Source organism: Vidua macroura, chromosome 3, assembly GCF_024509145.1.
Source record: "Vidua macroura isolate BioBank_ID:100142 chromosome 3, ASM2450914v1, whole genome shotgun sequence".
Lineage (NCBI taxonomy): Eukaryota > Metazoa > Chordata > Aves > Passeriformes > Viduidae > Vidua > Vidua macroura.
In genome coordinates this window covers 58,578,553-58,605,959 of record NC_071573.1, presented here as the reverse complement: position 1 = coordinate 58,605,959, position 27,407 = coordinate 58,578,553, and the positions used below count along the sequence as shown (strand labels likewise).

The 27,407-nt window shown below is 36.5% G+C and overlaps 1 protein-coding gene across 3 annotated transcripts in view; it reads right to left on the bottom strand.

The window, feature by feature from the left end:
• Nucleotides 1–25,902, bottom strand: part of AHI1 (Abelson helper integration site 1) — an 84,331-nt gene extending 58,429 nt beyond the window's left edge. Inside the window, exons 1-15 of one of the 3 annotated variants that reach the window (XM_053974257.1) lie at nucleotides 25,887–25,902; nucleotides 22,549–22,620; nucleotides 21,594–21,715; nucleotides 15,210–15,820; nucleotides 14,489–14,649; nucleotides 13,983–14,196; nucleotides 12,886–13,075; nucleotides 11,268–11,363; nucleotides 9,585–9,770; nucleotides 8,570–8,710; nucleotides 7,441–7,573; nucleotides 6,332–6,455; nucleotides 3,901–4,130; nucleotides 2,766–2,869; nucleotides 1,827–1,945 (exon numbers count right to left, since the gene is read on the bottom strand). In XM_053974257.1, the coding sequence (XP_053830232.1) occupies nucleotides 1,827–1,945; nucleotides 2,766–2,869; nucleotides 3,901–4,130; nucleotides 6,332–6,455; nucleotides 7,441–7,573; nucleotides 8,570–8,710; nucleotides 9,585–9,770; nucleotides 11,268–11,363; nucleotides 12,886–13,075; nucleotides 13,983–14,196; nucleotides 14,489–14,649; nucleotides 15,210–15,820; nucleotides 21,594–21,715; nucleotides 22,549–22,558 (2,441 nt within the window). In that variant the 5' untranslated portion in view covers nucleotides 22,559–22,620; nucleotides 25,887–25,902. Of the gene's footprint in view, nucleotides 1–1,826; nucleotides 1,946–2,765; nucleotides 2,870–3,900; nucleotides 4,131–6,331; nucleotides 6,456–7,440; nucleotides 7,574–8,569; nucleotides 8,711–9,584; nucleotides 9,771–11,267; nucleotides 11,364–12,885; nucleotides 13,076–13,982; nucleotides 14,197–14,488; nucleotides 14,650–15,209; nucleotides 15,821–21,593; nucleotides 21,716–22,548; nucleotides 22,621–24,222; nucleotides 24,260–25,886 lie in introns of those variants that run through there. The other 2 variants (XM_053974256.1, XM_053974258.1) reach the window with 2 other exon arrangements.
• Nucleotides 25,903–27,407: the final 1,505 nt, after the last annotated feature.

The following is a 27,407-nucleotide window of genomic DNA, read 5'->3' as shown; positions in this document are numbered from 1 at the left end:
CAAAGTGAATTGTGTTCATCTATGACCTCCACCCCCTCTTTTCTCATGCAGGGAATGAACAGTTAATGCTGACGTGTAAAATTATCACTGCTGGGTATCTGACCCTGTGGTTTATTGATAGACTTAAAAGTCAATGTAACTGTGGGCTGTGGTCAAAGTAGCAGTCCTGGTGGTGTCCTCTCCACTCTTATTTTCCCAGGCTCTCCCTCATTTCTTCTCTAGTGTTTGGGCAGCTATCAGATAAATTTGATCAGAGAGCTGATTAAAATGAAAATTAATCATTTGTATTTGTAGGCTAATTTTTAGTCGGATCAGCTCACTGATCTGACTTACCCTGCATCAAAAGATTTCTAGAAATGATAAAAAAGAAATGCTAGGAATACACGGCCAAAGGTGTGGGAGATTGCAGGAGATGGTACGTCCTATGGATAAATTTGCTTAAAATAATTGTGAAATTGCACCCCATATTAAAACCTTTGTTAAAGATAATATGCATGCCCATCTTTCCCTCTCAAACTAAAACTCTCTGCACGTTTTAGAAAGAGAAGCAACAGAAGAACACTGCTTAAAAAACTACAGCTTCCCTCTCTGAATCCAGCAATTTCATGCTTCAACTGAGTGGATAGTTCAGCTTCTACCATGGTCATTATATTTTATCATTTACAGAAAAGGAGAAACGTGCACCATAATACAGTAGATTCCTCAGCTAGTTCAAACATTCAATCCAGTACAATAACAGAATTGCTTCATTTTAAAATGACCTTCAAGATCATTAAGTCCAACTGTTAACACAGCACTGTACCTTCCACTACTAAACCATATACCTAAGGGCCACCTCTACACATCTTTTAAATACCTCCAGGGATTTTCTGTGTGGTGAGGAACAGAAAGAAACCTATGAAATTAAGGATGAAACATTTTAGAAAAGTTGTTCATATCTTTAATGTGACTTTCCAGAACAGAATGTTCAAATGCATCTTATCAACCCAGGTAAGTGATTGGTGAGAGACTCTGCTTACCCCCACCCAATGAAAAGACAAAGAGGGAATGGACATAAATTGAAATACAGCTAACTCTGTTTAAAAATAAGAAAAAAGTCTTTTATTTTGAGGGTGAATGAACACTTGAACATGTTGCTCACAGAAGTTGTAAAATTTTCATCCTTCAAGATATTAAAAATCCAATTGTATAAAGCTCTGAGTAGCATACTGTTGTGATTTGATTATTGGGTTGAACTGGTCATTCTCCATTATCAGTGTCAAGTGAGTCTATAATCTCCTTGCTTGTTATTTTTGTCATTTAAAAAATCATGCTTATACCAATTAAGAAGGAAAAAATCATCAGAAACTGCAAAACTACCTCACAGCCTGCTTAATAAACCATAATAGGTAGATCACTGCATTTTTTAGTATTTATGATGATAATAATTTCCATTTCATCATCCAAATATCCTTCCCAGAGTCTTAAAAAGCAAAACTAACACACAAATATTACCACTTCCAAGTTCTTTTCATGCCCAGACTGCATTTCAAAAGGGATTTCAATCTTTAGAAGACTAACATTGTATTCTTCACAGCACTTTAGGCTCCCAAGTAATCTAGGATATTTTAGATATTCTGTTCTAAAAGACTTACTCAATATCACCCAAAAGGTCTGTAACACAGCAGTGTATTGAAATAATTTCCTAACCATAATGTTTCTATCTTTGATTATTAAAACATCTTTTTTCTCCCCAGCTACACAACTAATACCATTATGGTATTTTATTTCTCCATGTAAATTTTAAAACATAAAGGAAATACACATTTGTCACCAAAAATACCAACATTCTGAGATCCATAATTCTCAGGGTACTGTCTTTGGCATGGATTAATAAATGCCTTCCATTTGGATGCACTTCCAAATGATTTACTGGTGTTCCTTTAATATCGTTTTCTTTTATTTCCTACAGAAGGATGGAAAAATAAAGAAAATTATATAACTTTCTCTTTTAAAACTCATGTTTTTACACATTATTGCCCATTTTTGTCTTGCATTACTACTTTTCATTTCATTTTATTTGGTTAAGGAAAACGATTGTTCCTATATTAAGGCATTACATCCTAGACATGAACTTTTTACAACCATGAGGCAGATTCTGTTGTGACTGAATTTTTAAATTTCTGAATTTCTAAAAAAAAATAAGCTGATGACAGAAATGCTGACTGAACATTAGGGCTCTAAAATATGAACAAATCTGGTTTTTAAAGCCTATATATTTTATTTTTGTCTATAGAGAGCAAAGCATTTACCTGTTAAAACAGTGCTATCAAACCTCAAGTATTTTCAAACCTCAAGTATTTTCATGTTTTATATAGAAAAAAAATATTACAGAACCACAGAATCTTAGAATATCCTTAGTTACAAGGGCCCCACTATGAACATCAAAGACAAACTCCTGGCCCTACACAGGACAGCACCAAGAATTACACCATGTGCCTTGAGAGTCAAAATACTTCTTGAATTTTCTCAGGCTTGGTGGTGTGATCACTTGCCTGGGGAGCCTGTTCCAGTGCCCAACCCAATTAAGTTGCAAAACAACTTAAAAAAATTAAGTCAGTGAATCACTGCACATTGTATCAGTTCTTCTGTACCAGTTTTTAAAGAAAATACACCTCTGCAGTTTAACAAAAGGTTATGTATTAAAAAAACTCAATTCAAATCAGATTACTAGATTTGGAACAGTTCACATAAAAATTACAATGCTAGTTAAGAATCCTGTTTACCTTATTGACCTTCCAGTGTTGAAAAAGATGTGGAGACCTTCCTTTGACAGGTGTATCCCAAACTATTATCAGTCCTGAGCTATCTCCTGAGAACATGTGGTGTCCTGAGAAATAATGTCTTGTAAGTAAAAGACCACCCACCAAACAATAATACAGAAAACAAGAAACAACCTTTTGTTCTCTCATTTTTGTGAATAGGCAAATACCAATTCTTCCATCTCTTTTGCTATAATATACTCATTGCAAATGCATTTTGCTCATATTGCATGACATAAGCTGATACCATAAATCTGGATGTAGCATATACATTAAATACTGAGATGCAGAACATTTTTTTTAATTTTTTCATTTTTATTCGCATTCTAAATACAGCAAAAAGTGAACATTTACAGCTCAACGAGCTTCACATGATAGCTCAATGCTTACTTATACATTCACTAAGAGAATCTTGAACTAGAACAAATAGTGTTTTCCAATACTTGTTCTTTAAGCACAAACATTTATTCTTTATAAAAATACAGCTTTCCTCTTTGTAGTACCTACTCCAGTGACTAAAATGAAGCACCTAACTATTAATGATGTCACTAATACTAGAAAAAAAGTCAAACTTTAATTTTAACCCATCTTCAACTCTTCCTCCACTAGTACATGCCAGTAGAACATACATTTTCAGCTGTCAACCTACCAATTAACATGACTTACAATGGTCAAACCTCTGTCCTTTTCTCTCTGTGTTTCCTATTCTCTGTCAATATTGAAAATTCATCACATTCCCACTTCTTCAGACTAGAGCTAAAATTCTCACAATCTAATTACTACTACCTCATTTTCTTTATCAAAGAGTCATAGATTGATTTGGGTTGAAAGCGCCCTTAAAAACCATCTAGTTCTGACCTCCCTGAAATGGGGAGGGACACCTTCCACTAGAAAAAAGCCTATACCAATATGGCCTTGAACACCTCCAGGGATGGGGCATCCACAATTTCTCCTGTCCCAGTGTCTCAGCACTCTCCCAGTAAATAATTTCTTCCTAAGAAGAATACACTGCGTCCATGAAGTAAAGAAAACTAGTAATACTCAAGTTGGTCTTCAATTGGAAAGACAACTCTTTGTAAAAGCAATATTAAGTACATACCTTCTGCATCAAAACAAAGTGTGTTGATGAAACTTTTATGGCCATCAAGCTCCTGTAGCAGTTGCCCATGGATTTCTTTCACATTTGCATCCCAGATTCTAATCACGGAGTCGTAACATCCTGTCACAACCAACGAGTCAGCAACTGGGTGGTACTTGGCAGTGTAGACAAATGAAGGATGAGGGAAAACTCTCACTGCAGATGCTGCCTTCATTTCTATTTTCCACATTCTAATAGGAAACAAAGTTACAACTTTTACTGTATAAAGTAGTCACACACACAGGTATAACTGATGCCCATATTTTGGGTTACTGGTTCTAGAGGCAAATGCTTGCAAACACTTAGCAATACTTGTGTATCCCGCCAATTTGTTCCACTACTATTTAATACTTTATTATGGTACTTTCTAACAAGAATTAAGAAAAATTTACTACTTTACACAACATTTGGTCTTCAAAGCAAATTAATGACTACTTACTCACTTAATGGATATATTTCTCATTTTAAAATACTCATAAAGAATTCCATGAAATGAATTGGTTTCTTTCTTTCAGGAGTTATAAACAAATTAAGCTCTTCTGGGGTATCATTCACTTAAAACAATATTAGAACAAGAAAAGTCATAAAGGAACATTTAGGGCCAATAAATATAAATAAAATCCCAGAAAATTTTAGAATAATGATTACCAGCCACACAGTGATCATGATCTCGAGGATGTTTACACCACATAAATTCACTTCTTACTATTCATCTATTTCCTATCCTTTGCCAACCATAGCTGTAAGATCAGAATTTTGTTAGTGTTTTCTATTTGATGGTATGCATTTTATTAGTGAGCCTTCCCCAAAGATGAGTCCACAAAGAATAAAACAGTACCCGGATCACTAAATACAGGTGAGCAGCACATTACACACAGTATTCAGTTACAAACTGTTATTGAATTGTTTTAGTGGCACCCACTTCTGGTGAGGCAACTACATCTGGTGGCTATTGAAGAATTCTAAGCTTATTCAGAGGTGAATTAATTAAAAAATTGCAACCCTTTAGAATACAACACTTAATTTGCAATTTGATGCAGAAATGTTACAAGGAATTTACCTATCTTTTAGAATGGTTTTAATCTAACAAAATAAAAATTCACTTATTGCTCACAAATAATCTGGGACTAAACCTTGGGAAGGCTTACATATCCTTGGGAAGGATAACACTGAACACTATATGAAGAAGAATTCACAGAAGTTCATGAATTTACCTTTATGTTACCTTAGAACTCAGTATGAGATAATCCAAATAATAAACTGATAGTGACTTTAAAGCAGTGGGGCGCTGAGACTTTTTAAGGAGCTGAAGGCAACTCACAACAAATACAGGAACAAATAACTCATACAGTGACTGCACATAGTACACAGAAAAGGAGGCAGACCACTGCAGTTTCAACTTGTTGCCACAAATTCAAGAACTTGTGAGGAACAGCTCAGCCTTCTTATAGGCAACATAAATGACTGAAAATGATATTAACCTCAATATAAAAAATACTTACTTAATCCACTCCCAAATTAAAAAAAAAAGAAGTGCTGAACTCTCAACACACTCTTTTTATGCCCACATACAAGCAGCAAAAAAACCCTAAAACAGTTCCACACGTACAACAACAACACATCATTTAACAATTCTTCTGGCATTTCAGTTATGCAACTGCCTCTACCATTACTGAGCTGCATAACAGAAATAATAGATAGGGATCTGAAGGGCTAAAAAAACCCAAAAAGCTCTATGAAAACCAATTAAGTTGCTCACAATAAAACTACAGTGTTCCAGTGATACTGCCATGTGTATCTACAGCTTTGAGGGTTTTGGTTTTTAAATCTGAGCAGATCAATATTTTAACATTAACATTGTAGAGAAGAACACTGTAATTGTAGAGGATTCAATTTAAGAAATAACAGTATTAAAATTTACAGCAATTTAAGCTGAATTACTTTACTAAGTGTAAAAAACCAAAAGAACACCACCAACATACATATATGCAGTGTGGTAAATTTACACACATAACTTGAATCTTAAACTTTCAATTTACTGCCTAGTGTTCAAATCTGCAAACTTAATACCGCATTCATAGTATGGCAATTTCTCCAGGAACAGAATTTTACAACTGTCTCAGTGTCTTCTTGAAATAAAAGCTCTTTAGCTTTTTACTGCACTGTAGATTTAGACACTAGGGTTTTTGGGAAAGCTTTCATTTCAAATACAAATACATTAGAAATATTAAATACAGTGTAAGTGATTAACCCAGTCACAATTTTTTTAGTCACATGGTAACCAAATCTTTAATTAAAACATTATATAGCACAGTTTGTAGTAAAACACTGAATTAAACCACTTTCTTTTCAACTTCTGATGGTATCTGCCAGAACATCTCATCATACTGACCTGACAGTGCCATCAGAGGAAGCAGTAAGAAGGTATTGATTGTCTTTTGACCAACAAAGATCATACACTATGTTAAGATGACCATAAAATTCTCTCAGGAACTGTCCAGAAGGAATTTCATACACTAGGGAAGTAGAAATAGAAAAATAAGTTTTGTAAGTATTTGCAGTCAAACAGATGTACCTACTAGAGCCAAAGTTTAGTCTAATCTTAGGCTGATTTTCTGCTAGCATAAATCAACTCATTTTATCTTTTCATTTTGAGGTAACTGGATGAAATAATTGTTAGATATGAACAGACAGCAAGTATTTACCTCCATCTAGTGGTTCACAGATGTCACAAATGTCTTACCCCTTAAGAAACACTTTATTTGCATGGAATTATTAGAACCAGAATAGGATTATGTTGGGTTTCCTTAAATTTTGAAAACGAATTGACCAATCAGAAATATTTTAACCCTGAGATAATTTTATGGGGCTGTGTAATAAAGGAATCTAGATTTACTGTTCCTTGCATTTAAACACTTACTTTGTGTACATTTAAAATACTGCTCTCTCTAAATCTCAAAACTTTTATGCAAGATTTAAGAACTATGCAGTTGAAGCTACCGTGATGAAGCAGTCAAAAATTTGAGTTACAAGGAATGTTTGTACTTCGACTGAACTGGACTATGGAAGAGCAGCTTCCGGTATTCTGTCTGGAGATGTTAACATTCTGGTATCTAACTTTCAAGACAGGTTAGGAGAAAAATTTACATGAAAAGTGTGTGAGGTGGAGACTTAAAATGTTATTTCCCTTAAAATGTTATCATCAGAAACTATGTTCCTTCTGCAAACTGATATAATATTTCCATTAGGCCTCTGGGCAGAAATGCTGTCATTTCATTCCATTGAACTGTGTATATGTAACCATGTAAGAAAAGCCATTTCCAGCCCTACCAACACAGAAAGAGCATTTTCCTCAATGCTCTTTAATGCACAGAACAAGCGTCTAATCACAACTACAAACCAGAAACTCTAAAAATGCACAATTTAAAAATTAACTTCCTTAATCTTCAATTTCCAAATACATGGATTATGAGAAAAAATCCAAAATGTATTTAAACTTACAAGCAATGGGATAGCCATTCCTTCCTGCACATGCTGCTGCCAGCGTTCTCCCGTCACGAGAGAAGCGGATACAGAAGCAGCCCATATCTCCACCTCGCAGGGAAAGCAGGTGCTTGTTGGGTATGCGGCAAGCCTGGCTTTTCAGGGAACAAGTGGGAGGAATATTAATTATCCAATGTGTGGAGCACACTCTTAGCTCCTGACATGCAGAAGCTCTAAAAGGCTAGTAACATCTTAATGGCATTCCAAAGTAAAATTCAATGTATTATAAACAGAGACAGCCTTGCAGGCCTAGGCCCCATGAATGTGTATCTCTTTCTGCCCCATTATTGCAAACAACTAGCACATTTAAAAAAACCTAAAAAAAATTTAAATTGAAACAAACTCCTAAATCTTAAGTAATGCTTAATAATGCATCAGTGATGTAAGCTGTGGAGTTAAACTGTAAGTCAAGGCTGTTTAAGGAGCCTAAGCACACCTTTTAGTAACCTAATGACTGCAGTGTGAACTCAGAAACCCAACCACAGGCACTCAAACCTTTGGTCTCCTACCAAATAATTTTAACATTCCTCACCTGTACTTAAATATCTGACTTTTAAAGACAGAACCAGAGATGAAACATCTCAAAAAATTTAACTGGTATTTTAGACTCCTTTCCTTTCTCCCAGAATATTACCTCTTTTTGACCCAATGGCTTTTTCTCCAAAACTAAATTCAAAGTTTAAGGTAAAGGGCAATATCCACAGCAGCTATGTGGTTCCTCAATGTAAGCTCTTTCTTTTTTCATAGTTTAAAAATGTCTTCAAGAAACAAAAAGAAAAGTCAAGAAAATATATTTCTAATCAAGTTGAAGTCTGAGAATTGGCTTCCTGTCTTACTTCTTACTCTTTCAATTTCTTAGCAAATTCTGCAGATAGAAATACCTGATTCTTCTGGTAAAAAAAATGGTTAAATCAACCATATTTGAGGAGGTTAAGGTTAAGCCTCCTCTACTATCTATGAAAGTTTTTTTATGTTTTGTTTAATATCTTTGTTATTTTTTAAAATTAATTACTTGCTTCATAATACTTATAAAATATAGTAAATATTTCAATTATTTTCATTTAAAATTCAAAGAAAAATGCTTCACCTGTCCAGGCAATCTTGACCATTTAAATGGCTCCTTTTTCTCCTCTAAAGAAGGCTCACATCCTTCTCTCTGCAGCTCCGACAGTGCTGCATTACTTTGTTCCTGTTGAACAGCTGCCATAGAGTGAAAAGAAGGACCAACCTTAAGGCAAACAAAACTAAATATCAGGGAAAAAATATTTTAAAGTGAACAATGTAATTTCTAAAAAGGTTAAAAGGTACTTTTAATTTAAATGTCTTGCATTTTTGTATTTGGAACACAGAGATTGGAAAAGCCTAATACATGAAAACTGCATTGCAAAATGTCATTTAAAGTAACCAGGAGTCAAAAAGTAATCCAAGCTTCCAAAGTTTTGTCAATCCAATGGTATCACAATTTTTTCAAATACTCAATTATCTCCTATTTTCAGTAACTCTCAAGGTCATTGAAAATTAGAATTACTCCGCTATCGTATTGTATTGTACTACTGAGAGGGTGCATATCTCACCAGGCTTCCACAGACTACCCTTCATAGTACAAACATGAGCAGAAGAAAGTATTATTACAGCTCTAAATACAAATGGGAAATTATATAATACAACAATATTGTACTTGCATCAGAGAAAAGAAAACGCCATACTTATCTTAAATGCAAAGTTAAGTAACTTGCATCTTTTCTCAAAGAATTTTTATACCTGCATGAGATCAGTGACTTAAAAATGGCACTTCTGCTAATTAGAAGGAACATTAATCTTCAAGAAAGTACTCTGAAAGTTTTCAGATTGCCAGTGGCAAAATATTCAAAGTTGTAGGTAGAAAAGTATGCCTATTTTTCAAAGATACCTATGAAGGACTGAGTTTGAAACACCTATCTTGAGATGTAACATTCTTATTATGTATTTTATATACTGCATGTAAGCACAGCTTTTATATACATGCCTACAAACACAGACTCACATGCTCTACCTAGGTACTAGTTCCTACAGAAAAGTCTGCGTATTTGTGAATATATTTATATATTATATATTTAACTTACAAGATCTGGCAGTTTCAGGCCTTTTACAGATACATATAAAGTTGATGGGTAACGATTTCTAGGACATTTTGCCCACCAGTCATAAACCTCAACTACATTTGAATGTGACTTGGTCCTTGAAGGTGGGTAATACAATTGCAGACGAAGTTTTCCACCAACGTTTAGAACTCCATTTGCACCTACAAGCTGGAAGGTTGATTAAAAAGAGGAAAAAGGAAGAAAGATGAACACAAAAGTAATTGATAATTTTTAATATCTTACTTAACAGTATAAACTCTTGAAATCCACTTCCCATTGCAGGAATATATTAACTCTAAAAGTGATGCTGAACTAAGCATGTATTTAATCCCCTCAGAATCAAATCATGAAGACTAAATCTTAGATGGCCGCCTAGTTTCAAAAGATGCTTCACAGCAGTAATATCTTGAAAGTGGGAAGACTTTTTTTTTTTTTTTTTTTTAACTACTACTTGCTAAAATCAACCAAATCTCAAAGAACTGCCAATCCACAAACAGCTTTTTCCAAATCTGTCTTCTTTGAGTGCATTGGGTAAGGCTTTGGTTCAGAGCAGAAGATAGAGCAATGTAGTAACCTCTCCAACTTCAGAGGAGACAGAGTCAGCCCTACTGAACTGAAGAATAACAGAAGTACCTACTGCCATTAACACTGATCAGTGTTGAATTGAGACATTTCTACTTTGACTGATACAGCTAAAAGGATAATGCAGGCAGATGCAGAATGAATGAAGAACAGGCAACAATTTTATTCATATTTATGAGCTGAAAATTTGTTCTTCCCTCTCTTCAGGAGTAAGCTGTACTGAATGCCTGGATGCACAGTTCCTACCAGAGCTCTGCTAACAGACATGGGATAGCAGACCCCTGATTCCCCTAGATTTATCTTGGGCAGAGCTCAGAAGAATCTCTGTGGGGAATTGCTATAGAGGCTCCCATCCCTTCACCTATACTTGCAGTCCATTATCTTCTCCTGTATTTCTCACATTTCCTCTATGTTGTGGACTGCTCAATGATTGTCAATGACTATCACACACAGGGGTAGGTGTAAATAAACAATCCTCAGGGAAACGGAAGTTTGTCAGCTCTCAAAGAACTAACTGACACATTCAAGTTTCTCTTAAAAGGGTAGAAATGTACATGTGCAGTCTAAATTAACCGTATCTCACATTTGGCACATTTGTATCTCAATTGCCACAGCATTTCAAACTCTGCAAATGAAAATGAAAAGCATTCTATAATTAAGGGAGTCTTTTCAAAGACTGGACAAATGAAAATGTCACTAGAATACAGAACAGCTGAGGTACAGAAATTAGTGGATTTGCCATTTTCTTCACAATCACATAAACGCAAAGAAAACTCCAAAAGAAAACAACCTTCTGTACTTTATGAACAAACAAAAAACTTTTAGACATTCTACATTCTACAAAAATTCTACACATTCTTTTCTTGAAAAAGACATATACTTTAATGTCAAGCCTGTTACTGTGTTGATTTCATGGAGTGGAAGAAGACGAAAAGAAGAGAACAGCCAAGCAAACAAGGACTTTTTTTTCTTCCATCTCTGTTGCTGAAAATATTTTTAAATGCTTTCCTCCTTAGTACTGTTAGAGATTTTCAGGTAAAAGGATTTATGAATTTTTTTTCTTAATTTAAATATTTACAGTACCTTTAGAAATGCCCAACAAATTTTTCGGTAACGACCTTCCTGAATTTTTACATCAGAGCTGGCTCTCACTTCACGCATACTCGGAGAATCAAGGACCTAGAAGTATCAGCAGGAATATAAACGTATTTCTAATGAATGTATATGTCATGGTAAAAAAAAACTGCTGAAAATATGCTTGGTCAATTCACTAAATTAAACAGATTTAAATTTTAAGAAATTACAAAAACAGAGTTTCTTCCACACAAGTATAAAATTAGAAATAACAGGTCCTTGTGCATTTACCTGATGACTATAACTTCCATTAAAAAAGAAGTCTAGTCTTAAAAAAACTTATTCTTGTTCCCCTTACGTCTCAATAAAAGAGAAAAAATAATAATGTGTAATTTTCTTAAAAATTCAGAAATCATTTAGATCACAAATCTGACAGTAGAAAACAGCTGCATTTTAATCTAGACAGAAAATGGCAGTCAAAAAGTTAGTTTTTCTTTAATAGCTTTATCAGTTTTGTCATTGAATCAGTCATAGAACAATTAGGGTTGGAAGAAGCCTTCAAAGATCCCAGAGTTGTGAGCCATAGGCTTGGACATCTTCTACTAAATGAGGCTGGTCAAAGCCCCATCCAACCTGGCCTTGAACACTTACAGGGATGCCTATGAGTCTTCATTTTTCTGTCAGGGACATGAATTTTCCCATATTTTGATACTCCTGGAAGTTTATGTGGTATACAAAAAGCCCTTAGAATAATATAATGATTTTTTCAAAGTTGTATTTCATAAACCACACTGAAGTTAAACAGCCTTTTTTTAGTGGAATCATACTTTTGGTTCCAACATTATTTCCATGAAGAATCTTCACATACAAACGTAATTAGTTTTGTGGTAAGCAATTAAGTATTCTTAATTCTATAAACATGTTCATTTACAAGCATCACAAAACCTTAAGAAACATATGGCAATAAATTATATTCAATTAATTATAATTCAATATGGCAATAAATTATAGTCAAACCTATTTGAAAGAGGAAAAAAAAACAAGGAACAAAAAATATTTATTGTATTAAGTTTCCAATTGTACAGGATCTCTCTGTACAAATATTGAAATGCCTAAGCTAAAAATTATGTTGAATACATAACCTAAATTTTTTCCTTTAAACATAATTGTATTGGAGGACAAATTAATAATTACTTTATGCAAACTAGGACAGGAGAGGTGGATGTGTAAAATGTTAATGGAAATAATGCAACGGTTTGCTCATTGGTAAAATGAGGTGCTGCTACATGCAGACAAATTCTACCTTTGAGTTTCTTGTACTTAAACCTCTTTTCAAATTTCAAGAAATTGAAAATAGTGATATCCACCGTATCTTACCAGCCTTCCCCAGAAGTTTGAGAGCTGATTTTCTAAGAAAGCTTTTTGCTCCTTGTTACTATTAAAACAGGATCCTTTCCTATAAAAAAATCCCACTTTTGGTATCTCCACTTGACTTTGTACCTTAAAGCTATGGTACTAACCCAATTTAACTGAAATAAAACACCCAATTCAGTCAAATAGATACTGATGAAAAAACAAACAAAAAAGCAGAATGTGAATAAATTGGATGCAAAATATTTCATCTTACCTCAAAAAACAAGATAACCTGAGGGTTTTCCTCAGTGTTTTGAATAAAGTAAGTAAAACGTTCATTAAATATTACTTGCTCTTCCCACTCTGGAATTGTTGATTTAGACTTTCTAAAATCACATGGTTGTGTCATTATAGGAAGAATGTGCTCTATTTCTCCTTGTTCATAAGAAGAATCTTCCTTCATGCTGTTAGAAGATTTCCAAAGAATTACAATTGTTAGAGCATTTAAAAAACAACCTTGAACAAAACAGTATTTTCAATTACTGAAAGCTAAGAAACATGTAAGATACTGTTTGTCTGATTCTAGAAAAAATTTTCTAAACCCACCAAAAATTTAAGACAATTTGCAATGTATATAGAAAAACTACAGGCTGAAGTTGAAAATCCTAACAATTAAGTTACTGTTAGCAAATTAATGCATGATGATCACGGTGGAGTCTACTGTTTAAGCCCCAGAAAAACCTGGTTTCAGGAAAATTATGGATAATGACAATGGAGACAAGCAACTGAAGTAATTAAAAATATAAAGAACTAGACTTGATTTAAGGATTTTTAAAGTTCTTAATATAAACGGCAGATACTATTTATACTACAAGAATTTTGATTGCATGTTCTTGGCTTTTACATATTTTTGACACTTAAGAAATTTTGCCTCTGGGAAGAATACAGAATGGACTATGTTGGAAATATCACAGATTCACAGAATATGCTGAGTTGGAAGGGATCCACAAGGATCATCAAGTCCAACTCCTCACCCTGCACAGCACCATCCCCAAGAGTCACACCATGTGCCTGAGAGCATTGTCCAAACGCTTCTTGAACTCTGTCAGGCTTCATGTTGTGACCACTGCCCTGGGGAGTCTCAAAAGCAATACAGCAGTGCAGAGCATTTAGAAGTGCCAAAAGGAAAAAAAAAAATATCACCCTCATTTATGGTATGCATATATACACATATCATAGATGCAGAAACTGATGAACAACTACCCAAGCTTAAAATACCCCCTTGTTTTCATTTTCATATTTAATTTTGTAGGGAAGACTATACCTATTAATTGTAATCAGTGATAATAGAAACAGTTTACTAAACGTCACCTATAATCCTTCTTCACATATAAGCCACTTCTCTGATCAACAATATGGATTTTGACCACAGGATGAGATACCAAGTGATCAATTTTAAGTTGATCCGATCGATGGATATAAACTCCCAAAACAAGATCATCGCCAAAACCAAATTTAGACTGAGTTAAAATTTCTGAATTCTTCATTTCCTCATCATTTTCTGCAGCAACATCCGTGGTTTCTTCTAGAAAATGGAGCAAAGTAAACAAACTGTCACTAGTGGAACATACTAATTTCCGTCTCAACTCAAAACTACTTATAGTAAATGAATTTTCAAGATTTTAGATTGATTTATCAAATAAACACTCACAAATGAGCTTCAGAATTGGAAGAACAGAGGTACAACTGAGTAACAAATATAAGTAACTCAAACAGCTCAATCACTTCTGTGCTACTACTATGGACAAGTATTTCTGTAGCAGCACAAAAAAATGTGCAGCTAAGTAGTACAGTATTATAACGTTTTGTTGGCAGACCTTTTCTGCTTTTCTTCTTAACCTTCTTGGCTTTAGGCTTCTGCTTTTCCATGCTTGCCTCCAGTTTCTGTCCTTCTGATGTAAATAGTCTTTGAGGTGACTGACTTTCATTGCCACCTGCTTCTGGATGATGATGCTGCAGCTCAGAAAGGGACATTGCACTGCAAGGTAATAGATCACTGTAAGCAACTGTAGTCCACTGCATATACTGATACAATTACTCATTGCCATTATTAATCCGCTTGAAATTCTCCAACTCATCATCTGTGTATCTTGAAAACATAACAGCCCCCAGCCCCATTAGTGTCTTGCCTTTTTCAGTGCTCTCCCCTCTTCCTTTTCCCCTAATTACCAGAGAACTGCAGAACCATTTATGTGAAGAGGTAAACAAATACTTTTTTGCTGGATCAGGGGCATCACTTATCACTAAAAAAAAAATCATGCCCAAAACAATCTTAATTTAGTTAAGAGTGAATTCCACAGTATACAAATATCAAATAGCAATGAAGAATATTTTTTAAAAAGTTGAAAAGAATCCATGAGCTAAATATTAATCGTGACAGCCTTTTGAGAAAAGATTTAGTACTGCTTCTCCGTAACAGAATCATCCAGTTAATCACTTAGAAAATATGAACAATTTATCAGAAAGCTGCTGCCTATCTTAAAATGAAACATTTTGTGTAAGATTCACAGACACACCATGTAGGGTTTGCCACGTTACCTTGTTTCAGCTTCAGTTAAAATTGCTTGCTCTTTCTTCTTTTTCTTCTTTTTGCCCACTTCATTATTCAATGCAACTTCATGCCTTTGAACAGTGGAGGTAGATTCAGACATCTGTTCTTTAAGTTTCTTTCTCATTTTCGTTTTAATTGCATTTGCCTCTTCCTCAGCCACATGCAGCTGATAGGCTTGAATAAGCTGTTCTTCCTCTTCTAATTCAGTTACATTTCTCACTTCAGTCAAGAAATTTTTGATCTTACTATCACCTTCTTGATCAGGTACATCTGTTTGTGATTTACTTTTTGTTTTCTTCTTTGGAAAATCATTAGTCTTTTCTTCAAAACTCCCCAATTTAGCTTCATATAAATCTTCCTCCTCATTAAATCGTTCTTGTAAGAGTGATTTCTTTTTCTTCCTGTTCAACTTTGGCTGCTTGTTCTCTTCTCCACTAACAACATCATTGTTTATTTTCTTTGCAATTGACGCTTTCTCTCTCAATTTATTTTTTGTAAATCTTGGGCTCTCTTCTTCAGGATTATAGGTGTTGTTTATAATTGCTTCATCATTCACACTTTCCTTAGATAGATCAATATTATTTCTAAAGGTATCAAGCTATAAATGAAAAGAACATAAAACATTTGTACTAAAAATCATGTTCCAAGGATAAACACCGCACTTCATGTTATTCCTTCAGCAACATTACTCAAAGTAAAATTAAATCAAAGATCTAGTTATTTTGTTGTTTCAATTTGACAAGCAACAGATTGGAAGTCAACAGAAAATTCACACTGAAAAAAAAAAATAAATTTGGTATTCAGGCACCTCATCCTCAATGTTACAGTATGTTTTCACATGACTTTTACACATATCCAGTTAAAAAAGAAAACCAACAAGTCTACTCCATAAACAGATGCCAGTGTTTTACACTGTGGAGGATGAGAAGACTACATGCACCACAAAAACAAATACTTTCATCCACTGAAAATCCAAGTTAGAGACAGATTTCAGGCTTGGTTGTTTGCAGTGTCTTCCACTGAAAGCTGCTTGTCAGAACTAAATTTCAGCTAGTCCATTTGTTTAAGCACTTCTTGATGGTTTTATAGAAAACTCACTTTAAACTTTCCTCTCTCCTTCAAGTTTCTATTTCTGGTTACAAAACGTTATAATGCCACTTCCCTGCCTCCTTGGATATGTTCAAGTTCAGGTTGGAAGGAGCTCTGAGCATCTTGATCTAGTTCAAAATGTACCTGATCATGGCAAGGCACTTGGGTTAGATCACCTTTAAAGTTCCTTTCAATCCAAACTATGATTCTATGATAATGTCAAAGAATACAGCAAGTAACTGAGGTCTAGAAAGGGCTTTAAAACACAACAAAAGCAAATTTAAAAGTTTGGAGAAAATATACATATCTACCTACAAAGTTTTATTTGCTAAGACCTTCTTCCTCAATAAACAAAGACATTATTCCCTTCTTGTCAGGATACAACTCCCAGTCATAGAATCATGTTTGTCTCAAACATTTATAAACAGGGACAATATGTGTAATAAGTATGAAAAAACTGACCTTTCATTTTCATCTTATACATGCTCAAAGAAACTACTAACATCATATTTATTTCTAAGTCAATGATTCAAGAGGATGTGGAAAATTTAATAGAAATAACTTGAAATACAGAACAGAGTAAGGAAAATAAAAGTATTAAAGAGCAAGCTTTGTATAAACTAAGAAAAACCCCCAAAACAGAATAATGTTCCTAATAGATTGTTCACTTCCTTACCTTTATTTCTGTGAATAACTTCAACTGTAAAGTAGGAGAAATGAAGATTAAAATACACTGACAATTAAAACCCAACAGTGGCCAGTAACTAAGGTCTTGCTGATTTTTGTCTTTGATAAAACATCAATCCACTAAGTTCAAGAAGTAGAATTATTTGAGAAATCCTAAACAAAAAGCCCTCATCTATGACCTGGTCAAGAGTTTATAAAATAACTCTGATACTCAAGAATAATCTCCTTAAAGGAATCTACCTGATGCAAAAACTGGCTTGAAATACTTACTAGAACTTGTTATTTATTATTGCCTACAAACAAAAAATCATAGATTCATAGAACCACTTAGGTTGGAAAAGACTTCTAAAATCATGAAGCCCAACCATTAATCCAGCACCACTACACCATATCCCCAAGTGCCACATCCACATGCCTTTTGAACAGCTCTAGGGATGGTACCTCCATCATTTCCTTGGGCAGTCAATGTCTGACTATCCTTTCAATGGAAAAGTTTTTCCTAATATCTAAACCTCCTCTGGTACAACTTGAGGCCATTTCCCCATAATGAAAACAAACCGCAATCTCGAACTACAGCAAATTTCAGGAACATTAACGGATACTGCAGGCACAAAGCTGCTCCAACAGTTCAAACGTAAATTCCTCTGATAAATAGCCTGTATGACCTCAATTCAGGCCACCTCTCCCACATGCTGCAATTACATGACATAATTAAACAGCGAGGAAAGATGCAAAGAAGTTACAAAACAAAGAAGTAAAAGCCAAGAGGTTCATAAAAACCTTCAGATTAGGATTCTGGCAGAAGTGGGAATACTGGTATAGATTCTCTGAAACACAGGACTAAGAGACATCAACTAAGAGCAATCATCAATACATAAACGCTGAACTGAATTAGAGAAAGGAGTTAGGTTGGAAAAGCAGCTCAGTAAGACAGGCCTCTCTCTGGAGTAACTCCAGAGGGCTGCTCACCTGAACCTGGCTTTCTCAGCTTAAAATATGGAACAAATAAGGCTTTTTTTTCACAGCAGCTCTGTGGCCACATTACACCAGGGCAGAGGAAGCACTCCCCCCTGGAAACAGCCTTGCTTGCACTACTGGCTTGAGAGGAGCAGGGGATGGATGACAGCCAAGGTGCACACACATGGGCTGACACTCAAGGCTCACACCACAATTAGTCAATCACAGGTCACATCACTGCCATTTGTGCCCCAGAGGTGTTAGCAGGGACAATGACTTTTCAAAGGACTTACACCTTTTCACAAGGACTTCTCAAACATGCACGAGTGGAAACTGGCATCATATAGAGTGAGTTTGTCATGGGTGTTTGGAAACTTGTGTAACCTGATTTACAGAGGTACCTGAATTTCCGCCCATAAAAACACCGGCACACCTTGAAAAACTGGGGATGGACACTGCCAGCCCACTGAAGCGCTGATATGTACTGGTTGTACAAGACCATTAACCTACAGTTGAATTGTTACTGAATGTACTTGTGATGATGGCTTGTTGGGTGGGATGTTTAAAAAAACCTTAATGTACTAGGAAACCAATTTTACTGCCATTGCTTGTGTAAGGCTATAAAATATAGACACTCAAAGCTAGAAGAACTTTAATTTACAGATAAGATGATGGGCTTGGAATTTTCCCACCAAATTGCAACAGAAAACATTGAGAGAATGTATGGATCAATTATATAGTCAACTATTATCAGTTCTCCTATTTTATGCACAAGAAACAAAGGTGTAAAATCCAGTGGAAATCTCAAGAATTATTCAGTGCCTTTCAGCCTACTAGCCAGATAAATCTGCTGCAGCCCTGCCTTGAACACAAAACCCAAGTTACCAATGCCAGTCCATCCCAATATTGTAATCTGATCAGATTACAGTCTAAGAAAGAAATTTTTGCCTCCATACAGTGTTCTAACCTTTTCATCTGGTAGAATGTTTTTAAACATCCTCTTTTCAACCACAGAATTTAGATTGAACAAAATAAATTCATTCATTTTCATGCTGACTTTAGACAGATTAATGTACCTGGACTTTGTCTGATCTGTGGCTTGCCTCATTCAAACAATGAATGATTTGTGCCTGTAATAGGAGGCACAAATGGTAAAAAATAAATATGGAGGCTGTCCTAGAAGGGTTATTAGCAAATTCACTTTCTGACTCTGTCTCAATTGCTTGTTTTTTCCACAGTGCCTTCAGACTTCACAGCCACTGTTCTAGCAGCTATTTACTGAACAGCAAAGCAGAACTTTCACTGGCCACAGCTGATGCGTATTTCCATCTCCATTACAAGCTCTTCATTCCTATCAGTTGTGGCTTCAAACTCATCCTGCCCTACAGACATCAATCTTTCCTCTTCCAAGCAGACTGCTTCCCTGTTGTCCAGGCAGGCTCTCCAGGCAACGGGCACACAAAGCAGAGCAGGCAAGTAGGCAGGCACTCTCCTTATCCTCACTTCTGTAATTTAAAACCAGAGCAAGGCCCTGCATCTCCAGAACTCAGGTTTCAAAGAAACAGTGGACGATAAGGGGAAAAGTCTTATTAATCTCTAAGAGAGGCTAGAGCAAAGACAAAGGAAGGAAACAGACTGGAACATTTCAAGTGGAAATAGGCTCTGAACCATGACCTGTTTTTGATCAAAGCTGGGAGACCATTTATGGCAAGTGCATGACATGAAGGCAACCATCACTGACAAATTTCACATTATTTCAAGATATGTGAAACTCTGTACAGTTAAATCACATGAACTGAAGAAAATGGGAACAAAACCAGCCAACCTTGTCCATCTACCTACTCTTCCACTCCCACACACATTTATTTTTCACAGAGAAATGACTGTTTATTTGCTGAAGCTTTTACAGAAATTTCTACTTGAACACAACCAGCACGGAAAATACCAGCCTGAGCTCCTGCAACTTTGTCACGCTTTAACGAAATACTCCAAATGGTCAGTAATAGGTTTCAATACAAGCTCTCCTCAAGTCCTTAATTTTTAAGTGATTTCATTTGTAACATTTATAGCTTCAACAAAGCCAGAAATTTGAATTTCCACACTGATCCTAAAAATGCTTCTTAATTTGCTTGCATACCACTGAGTTTTGATTCTGGTCCCGGTGACTTTAAGTGTTTCTACATAACTCCAAAACACTAGTGTTTCATATCAGAGACTTCTGGAATGGAAACCAATTCTAAAACCAAAGCAAGTTTAAAATATTTTTGAGTAATATGTAGTTGTATATGAACATACAATTACGTGTTCAAAAATACTTACATATTACAGAATTAAAAATTCACATTTCATAAAATAGTAAACTTAACTGAGGAAGAACTTAGCCTTTTATTTACATACATACCAGTAAATAAGGGGAAAAAAACCCACCTTCTAACTCTCTGTCCTATTTTTAGACATCAAGTTGATTCTTTGTATAGACTATTGACTAAATAGCATATACATCAAGGAATATAAATTTTTTAAAAGCCCATACAAAATCCAACTTCAAACTGTCAACCTAAGACCAAAGATTTAGTAATACTAAGTTTGATGTATCTATTCTGAATATACTTAATATATATAACTACACGTAACATTTATGATATTACATGAAATACCACCCATTTGTCTTAAATGAGTATTAATGAAGGAACATTCATTTCCAGAATCTGATATGGACACAATTGTAAGAAAAATGACTAAAAATATAAAACCTATCAGGAGGAAAATAAAAAACCAGAACATTTGTCTTCTAACCTATTTACTTTCTTTCCAAATAACAAATTTTCTAAGTCAATAATCAGGTATATTAGAACAAGTTCATATTGAACTTTTATTCTCCTCTTCAGGAAAAAGACTACAATATAAACCATAACTCAGAGGGATTTCTGAGGCTCCTTTAGAGACAGATATGCCACAAACAAAAATGTCATCTAACTATAAAAGGGTGATAGAATCCTTCCTAATCTGCAAGTCGCAAGCAAAGGTCAAAATCTTTAAAAAAAAAGTTGACATGTGAACAAGGAACCACTCAAGACATAAAGCTCAGCACATGCAGAAATTCACTGATTACTGAGATTAAAAAAAGTAGAAAATGGAATCATTAATTATTATCTCTTAATATTACTATATTTTCTCATCACTTTTCAATTCACAGCTGTATTAGACAGATACACCTGTATTACACAGATGTAGTCCTCTCAAAATTAAATACTTTCACAGATGTAATTCTACTAGCCCTCAAACATTTCATTAACTCCCAGTAAAGTCAGTACTGAATTTGAAAAATTTTATGAAAATGGGGTATGGAAAAACAAGTACTGGTGGACATTAAACAAGTGCATGCCTGCATGTGACACTTTCTTTTCACCACCATTATAGTCTACATCATTTTGGCATACCTCCAAGTTACAAGGATACTTTGCTGGTACACAAAGAAGAAAATAAAAGCCACACCAAAACCAAGGGGGACACACAGAAACATACTTTACACTTCCATTTTTTTTAATGCTTACATCTCCTTTCTGCAATATATTTTCCTGATCTTTTTTTCTGTTAAGGAAGGCAATCAAACAAAGCCCGCATGTGTTGTAACTCACCACAATACTCTCTTGAGAGTCAAACTTCTTTTTCTTTGATTTCTTTGTGTCTGCTAGGCTAGCATGGTGTCTGAAGATTTCCTCAAAGCGGACTTTGGTTTTTGCCTTCGCCTCACTTTCAACTGCAAAAAGAAATCGAGAGTATGATTTGCCATCTCATTAATCACCATTGCTAAAAAAAGTGAATAATCATGCTCTAAAATTGCAAAGGATGAGAATTATTTATCGGGGAAATTTTACCAAAAAATTCACTTTGTATTCAGTTAAGAATTTCCACTGGCAACATAACCCATACAAGGATAACTCAGCAGCTTTGCACAGACACACACAAGTCTTTCACTTGTTGCTGAAGTCAGCACCATCTAACCTGTCTCCTGAAGAAAACACATTTTGAAGAGCACATGCACCAGGATCAGCACAAAACTTGGGCTAGCCAAAGCAGAGGACAGATTACTGCCCTCCCTGTTTATGAGCAGAGGTGACACGCTGTCTTCCAGGAGAAGTAGCAGCTCTGGGTTCTTATTGGGCCTGGAAACCAGAGCAGCACCACCCTTAGACAGACCTGTAAGAGCTAGGAGCTGGCACTCTTGCTTTTCTGTGAATCATGATACTGCCATCAGCAGCACTTCAACCCTTGAAGCAGTAGGTGTTCTAGTTCCCCTTAGGTAATGCTTAATTTGTAACCAAGAATTCAAAATGCACCTGGAACACCACTGAAAAAGGCTGTTGAATCTTCAGCTACAGCATATTTACCACTGTCATTACAACTTTTTGTAAAAGTCCCTGAATTTAAAATTAAAAAATAACACCACTTCGAAAATTAGCCATAATCATGAACTCAAAAAGGTGACAATGGAACATTAGGGATTTATATAGGACAGAAATAATTTCTCTCATTTGCACCTAGTTCTAATTATAAAATATGTACAGGAAATCAAACACAACGTATCCTTACCTGCTCGCATTTTCAGTCCTCAGTTAGAAGTGGCTCAACTCAACAGCTGCTTCTTCCTCAGAATTCACCATTCTATTTAAAGTATTTAACAACTGTCATTAACATAAGTGGTCCATAGACTTCAAATTAATAATTAAATCTGTGCTAATTAGTATTAGGGATTACATTTTATTTAGAAAAAAGTATTTCCCTATTTGCCTAAATTATTAGAAATTTTCTGCTATCAAATCCCAGCTCTGATACTTATTACTTGAGGGTAAATAAAAAACAACATTAATTTAATTACCTATTTGGCTATTTCTGGGTGGTAGCCAAATTTTTTCAGGACTTTAGTCCTCCAGCCTTCTAAAAAATCCAACAGTTTATTTAAATAATAATGACCCATGAAACCATTTATGTTGAAGCCATTCTAATCAGATTCCTCTCCCGACAGCATCATTGAGGAAGCAGGCTGAGAGTTTTCAATAGAAAGGTTAGTATCTGCCAGCATATCTAACTTTATTACAAATCCCTAAATATTTATGTTTATATAAAGGATTTGTATTTTTATAAACCAGACAAGCAACTACATGAAACTCATTTCTCTAAAGAAAAAAAAATTTAGGCCCTCCTAGTTGTGGAAAAAAGCCTGCAAATGCAATCCAAACTAAGCTTGAAGGCAAATAAAAATATCACACAGGTTTATCTTTTCATCAAGAAAATTCAGACTGTTCTACAAAAAACTTTAATACAAAGAGCTGTTTTGTAAACAGCAGAACTAATGAAGTGTAGGTTCCTATGAAGGTGTGATGTTCCCCTTAGCCTTCCGCGCAGGGAACTCTGGTACCTATGTCCCCCACAGCCCACCAGGTAACAGCTCCAAGTTCTCCCTAGGTACAGCCCCTGTTAGACACCAGTAACTCACATTCACTGCACAGCCAGACTGCACCGATCCCAACAAATTACACATAGCATTAAACACTGCCAGGATGTGTGGTTGCACTATTCTCACACCATTTTGGTCCAAGCCACCTAACATTCACCCAAACTATGCCTGAAATTGACACTGATGAGGTTGCAATATTTTCACTATCTGAAACATGTTCTGACTCCTGACAGCAAAGCTTTACTGTCTCAACTAAACCAGCAACTCTTAAAAATAACACTTCTTACAATAAATTAAAAGAGAAAACACCATTGAAAGATAAAACTGATTTTGCAATTTATACTTGGTTAAATCTAATGGGCATTTTAAAAGTACTACAGTTACTAAGTGCTGCTTTCCAAGTAGTCAATTCACAATTGGCTAGAAAGTACATAATTTAGAAGAGCAGAAAACTAAATTAATTCAAAAAATACAGCAGATTCTATCACTTTAATCACTGACTGAGGACCACAGAAACATGGAAAAAGTCTCTTATAATTAGCTGAATAATTTCAACAAGCCCTCTAAAACAAATTAGAAACACGAAATGAAATACTGAAGGGCTCTTAAAATTAAAGCAAAAAATATGAGAGACAATATAGTACACAAAAGCAAAATGAAGTAAGTGCATACGTATTCTAAGTACAGAAATAAGTTTCTGGTCAAAGGTTAAATAAATCAGTCCACCAAAAAACCCAAGCAACCTATAGGTTGGTTAAAATACTAGTCTTACAGATATTTTTTTGATTCTAATGGAACAAACATCTTACCAAAGGCTAGGGTCGCCTCATGTCTACAAGCAGGCTCTGTAAAATGAAGAATCAGCAAAATTCACCAATGAGTGCATCACTGTTTATTTATTCAGTGTCTACCCTGTTGTGGCAATAAAACTCAGAGATAAAGTTCTCTAATGACAGCAGTATTGTTTAATAGTAATTTCCAATTTAGAGCTTTGTGGTCTTTGACATGCTGCATTAAAGCAACTATCAGGCTTGTGTAAATATAGATCATTAATCAACAAGGATAAGAACAAGGCTGTTTACTTAGAGTAATCTCACCTTAGAATAGGAGAGATTTAATTGTACATCAAAGTTCAGCAACCACCGTGCCTCAGTCTGAGTAAGCTCAGCTATCATTAATTTTGTAAAATGCATTTTTGCCTGATCAGACTGGAGCTCTTCCATGTTAGTAAATATAAGACAATCCAAGACCGACAAAAACACATACCTGGAAAGTGACATTCCAGCCAGCAGGAAAAAACAGCAAAACAAATTCATAAAGCCTAAACTTACAATTACTATACTTTCCTGAAAATAACCTAGTTAGCTCTTCTCCAACATTCTATTTCTATTTATAAAGTGATTCTACATTAACCTCTTGCTCTTTTCACAGTATTTCACAATGATCATTGAGTTGCTATATTCTACATCTGTAATACAGGGATTCCATGCTAAACATGCCACGAGGGTCTCCATACACAAAACCCGCTTTTATTGACCACTAATAAAATACATAAATCAAACTCATACTACAATGAGCAGGACATACAGAATTTGCACTACGCAATGGGAAGTGAAAAATTTCCTACCCAATTATAACCGTTTAGTAAACTGAGCTGACAAAATATAATTGCACACTTAGGATTTTCCTGAACAAAATTCCTTGTTTTTCTTTCGTCGCAATAAGTGAGCATAAACTTCAGTGTCTGAAAACAAGTAGAACATCAGGCCTTCTTTATTTCTCATCTTTTAGATCATAGAGGGAAATCCTGGGTTTTACTAGTAGGCACCTAATTAAGCTACACGTAGGGATCATTACTCTGAGACATGAAAGAGCTTCAGCTCAGAATCATACAGCAAAATTACACTGAGATGAATCTGTTCCTCTTCACTATTGAAAAATCTGACATCAAAAAGCAATCTAGTTTTATTAACGAAAATTCAGTATTTAAGTCCTGACAGACAAAATAAACACCTATGTAAAACCTAGTAAAAGTGCAGTAGTTTTCTACCAGTTTAGATGTGCCTGTAAAAACCTTACACTCATACTAATAAGAAAAGATGTTTTCAAAAGCTGGTGCTACCCTCAGTTTTCTAGTAGTAACATATCAGAAAGTTTTTGCTTCATAGGAACTGTTAGGTTGTGGGTTTCACCCCAGAAATTTGGCACCTTCAGTGCAGAGAAAGTTGCAAACAGACTCTGATGGCAAAATTACTGACTTCAGTTCTATGTAAGGAAATCTAGACAACTTTTATTGTTTTTTAGGCTTTAAGTTTCTGCTTTATCTTAGAATGCTAATTATGAAAAAGTGTTCTCAGCAAGAGACCACCCTAACTATTTTAATTTTCAATGTGGCATTCTGCTTTGCCTGAAAGAGTAGTGTGAGATTTAAAAGATATAAAGGGACATTCCGACCCCACACAACTGGACTAACCGACGGAATTATTCAACGAGGATGTGATGCGCATCCAGATGCGCGTTCCGCATGCGGGGGAGGCATCCCCGCTTTGGAGCCCAAGGTGTCAGGCATGGAGAAGCACTGCATGTTCACTGCAACTGCCCACGCATGTCACCCCAGTGACCTATGAAGTTCGTGAAAAGCGGGGGTGGGGTGCCGGGGGAGCGAAACAACACCCATCTGGGGATTAGGGCTTCCCGCGGCACTGCCCCGTACGGCCGCGCCGGGAGCAGACAGCCACAGCGCGCAGGTCGCCCTAGGCCGCCGGTGCCGCCTGCCCGGCAGAGTCACTGCGGGGCCACTCCGGGCACGCTCGCCAGGTGCGCCGGCCGCTCCCGCTCCCTCCCGGAGCGCGCCGAGCCCGCCCGCGCGCCCCGGCCCGCGCTGGCCGCCGCCCGGCCCGACCACGCTCCCGCCCCTGCTCCCGCTCCCCAGCCCCGATCCCGATCCCGCTCCCCGCCCGCGCGCGCCAACTGCCGCGGTCCCCGAGCGGCTGCAGCCGTGCCCAGCCCCGGGCTGAGCCCCCCGCCCCGGGGCGGGAAGGGGAGCCGGGGGAGGGAACAGCGGCGGGGAGGCGTTACCCAGCCCTACCCGCCCCCGGCGCCGTGCGCTGCGACGAGCGGCGAAGTACGGCCGGAGGGGCCCGGCCCGGGGCGCGGCCCCGCTCCCCGCCGAGGACATCACTCACCCGGCCCCGTCCGCTCCCGCGGCGGCCGCGACGTGGCCCGGCGGCTGCTGCGGCCGCCCCGCCTCCCCCCCTTCCCTCCGCCAGTGGGCTCTTCCTTGGCCCCGCTCCCCCCTCCGCAGCGCCGCGCCGGTGGTTCCGCCCAAAACAATCCCGGCTGCCAAGGAAACGGCGCGCGCAGGGAGGCGCGGGGAAGGGGAAAAAACAAAACAACAGAAAAACAAACAAACAAACAAAAAGCGATGCAAAGCCTTAGAAACGGGAGCCCTCCCACGGGTATTTCATGGTCCATTAAAAAAAAAAAAAAAGTGTCGAAAGTACATATTAGCTCTCAGAGGTCAGACGAACAAAAGTAGCTTGCGGAAGAATAAAGTCCCTGGGTAATGGGCTCTGTTGGGCTCAGGAGGGCAAGTGGCAAGTGTTTGGAATGCACACAAGCTTTCTGCAAAAAGCAGCACAAATGGATGTCCTCGAGCTATGCAGATACGGGAGAAACTTTTATTTGTTGCATGATTTAATAGTTGATTTAAGCAGTGTTTTGGGGATATTTTTTTTCCTTCCCTCTTAGGCATAATTACCTAATAAACTTAAGCATATTTGTCATTGAAAACCTGTATATTCGTTTCTTCTGTGTAAAAATTGATTAAAATATAGATGTCAAAGGTCCCTCATGCGCTGTAAGGTTTGAAAAATCAGTGCAAGGTTTTCAATGAACATGGTTAGTTTTTTTCAGAAGTAAAGTTGAGTAAAATTAGCCTTCATTTGATGGCAATTTGCAGAAACTAGAGGTGAGCAAATGCTTGTGATCCTGA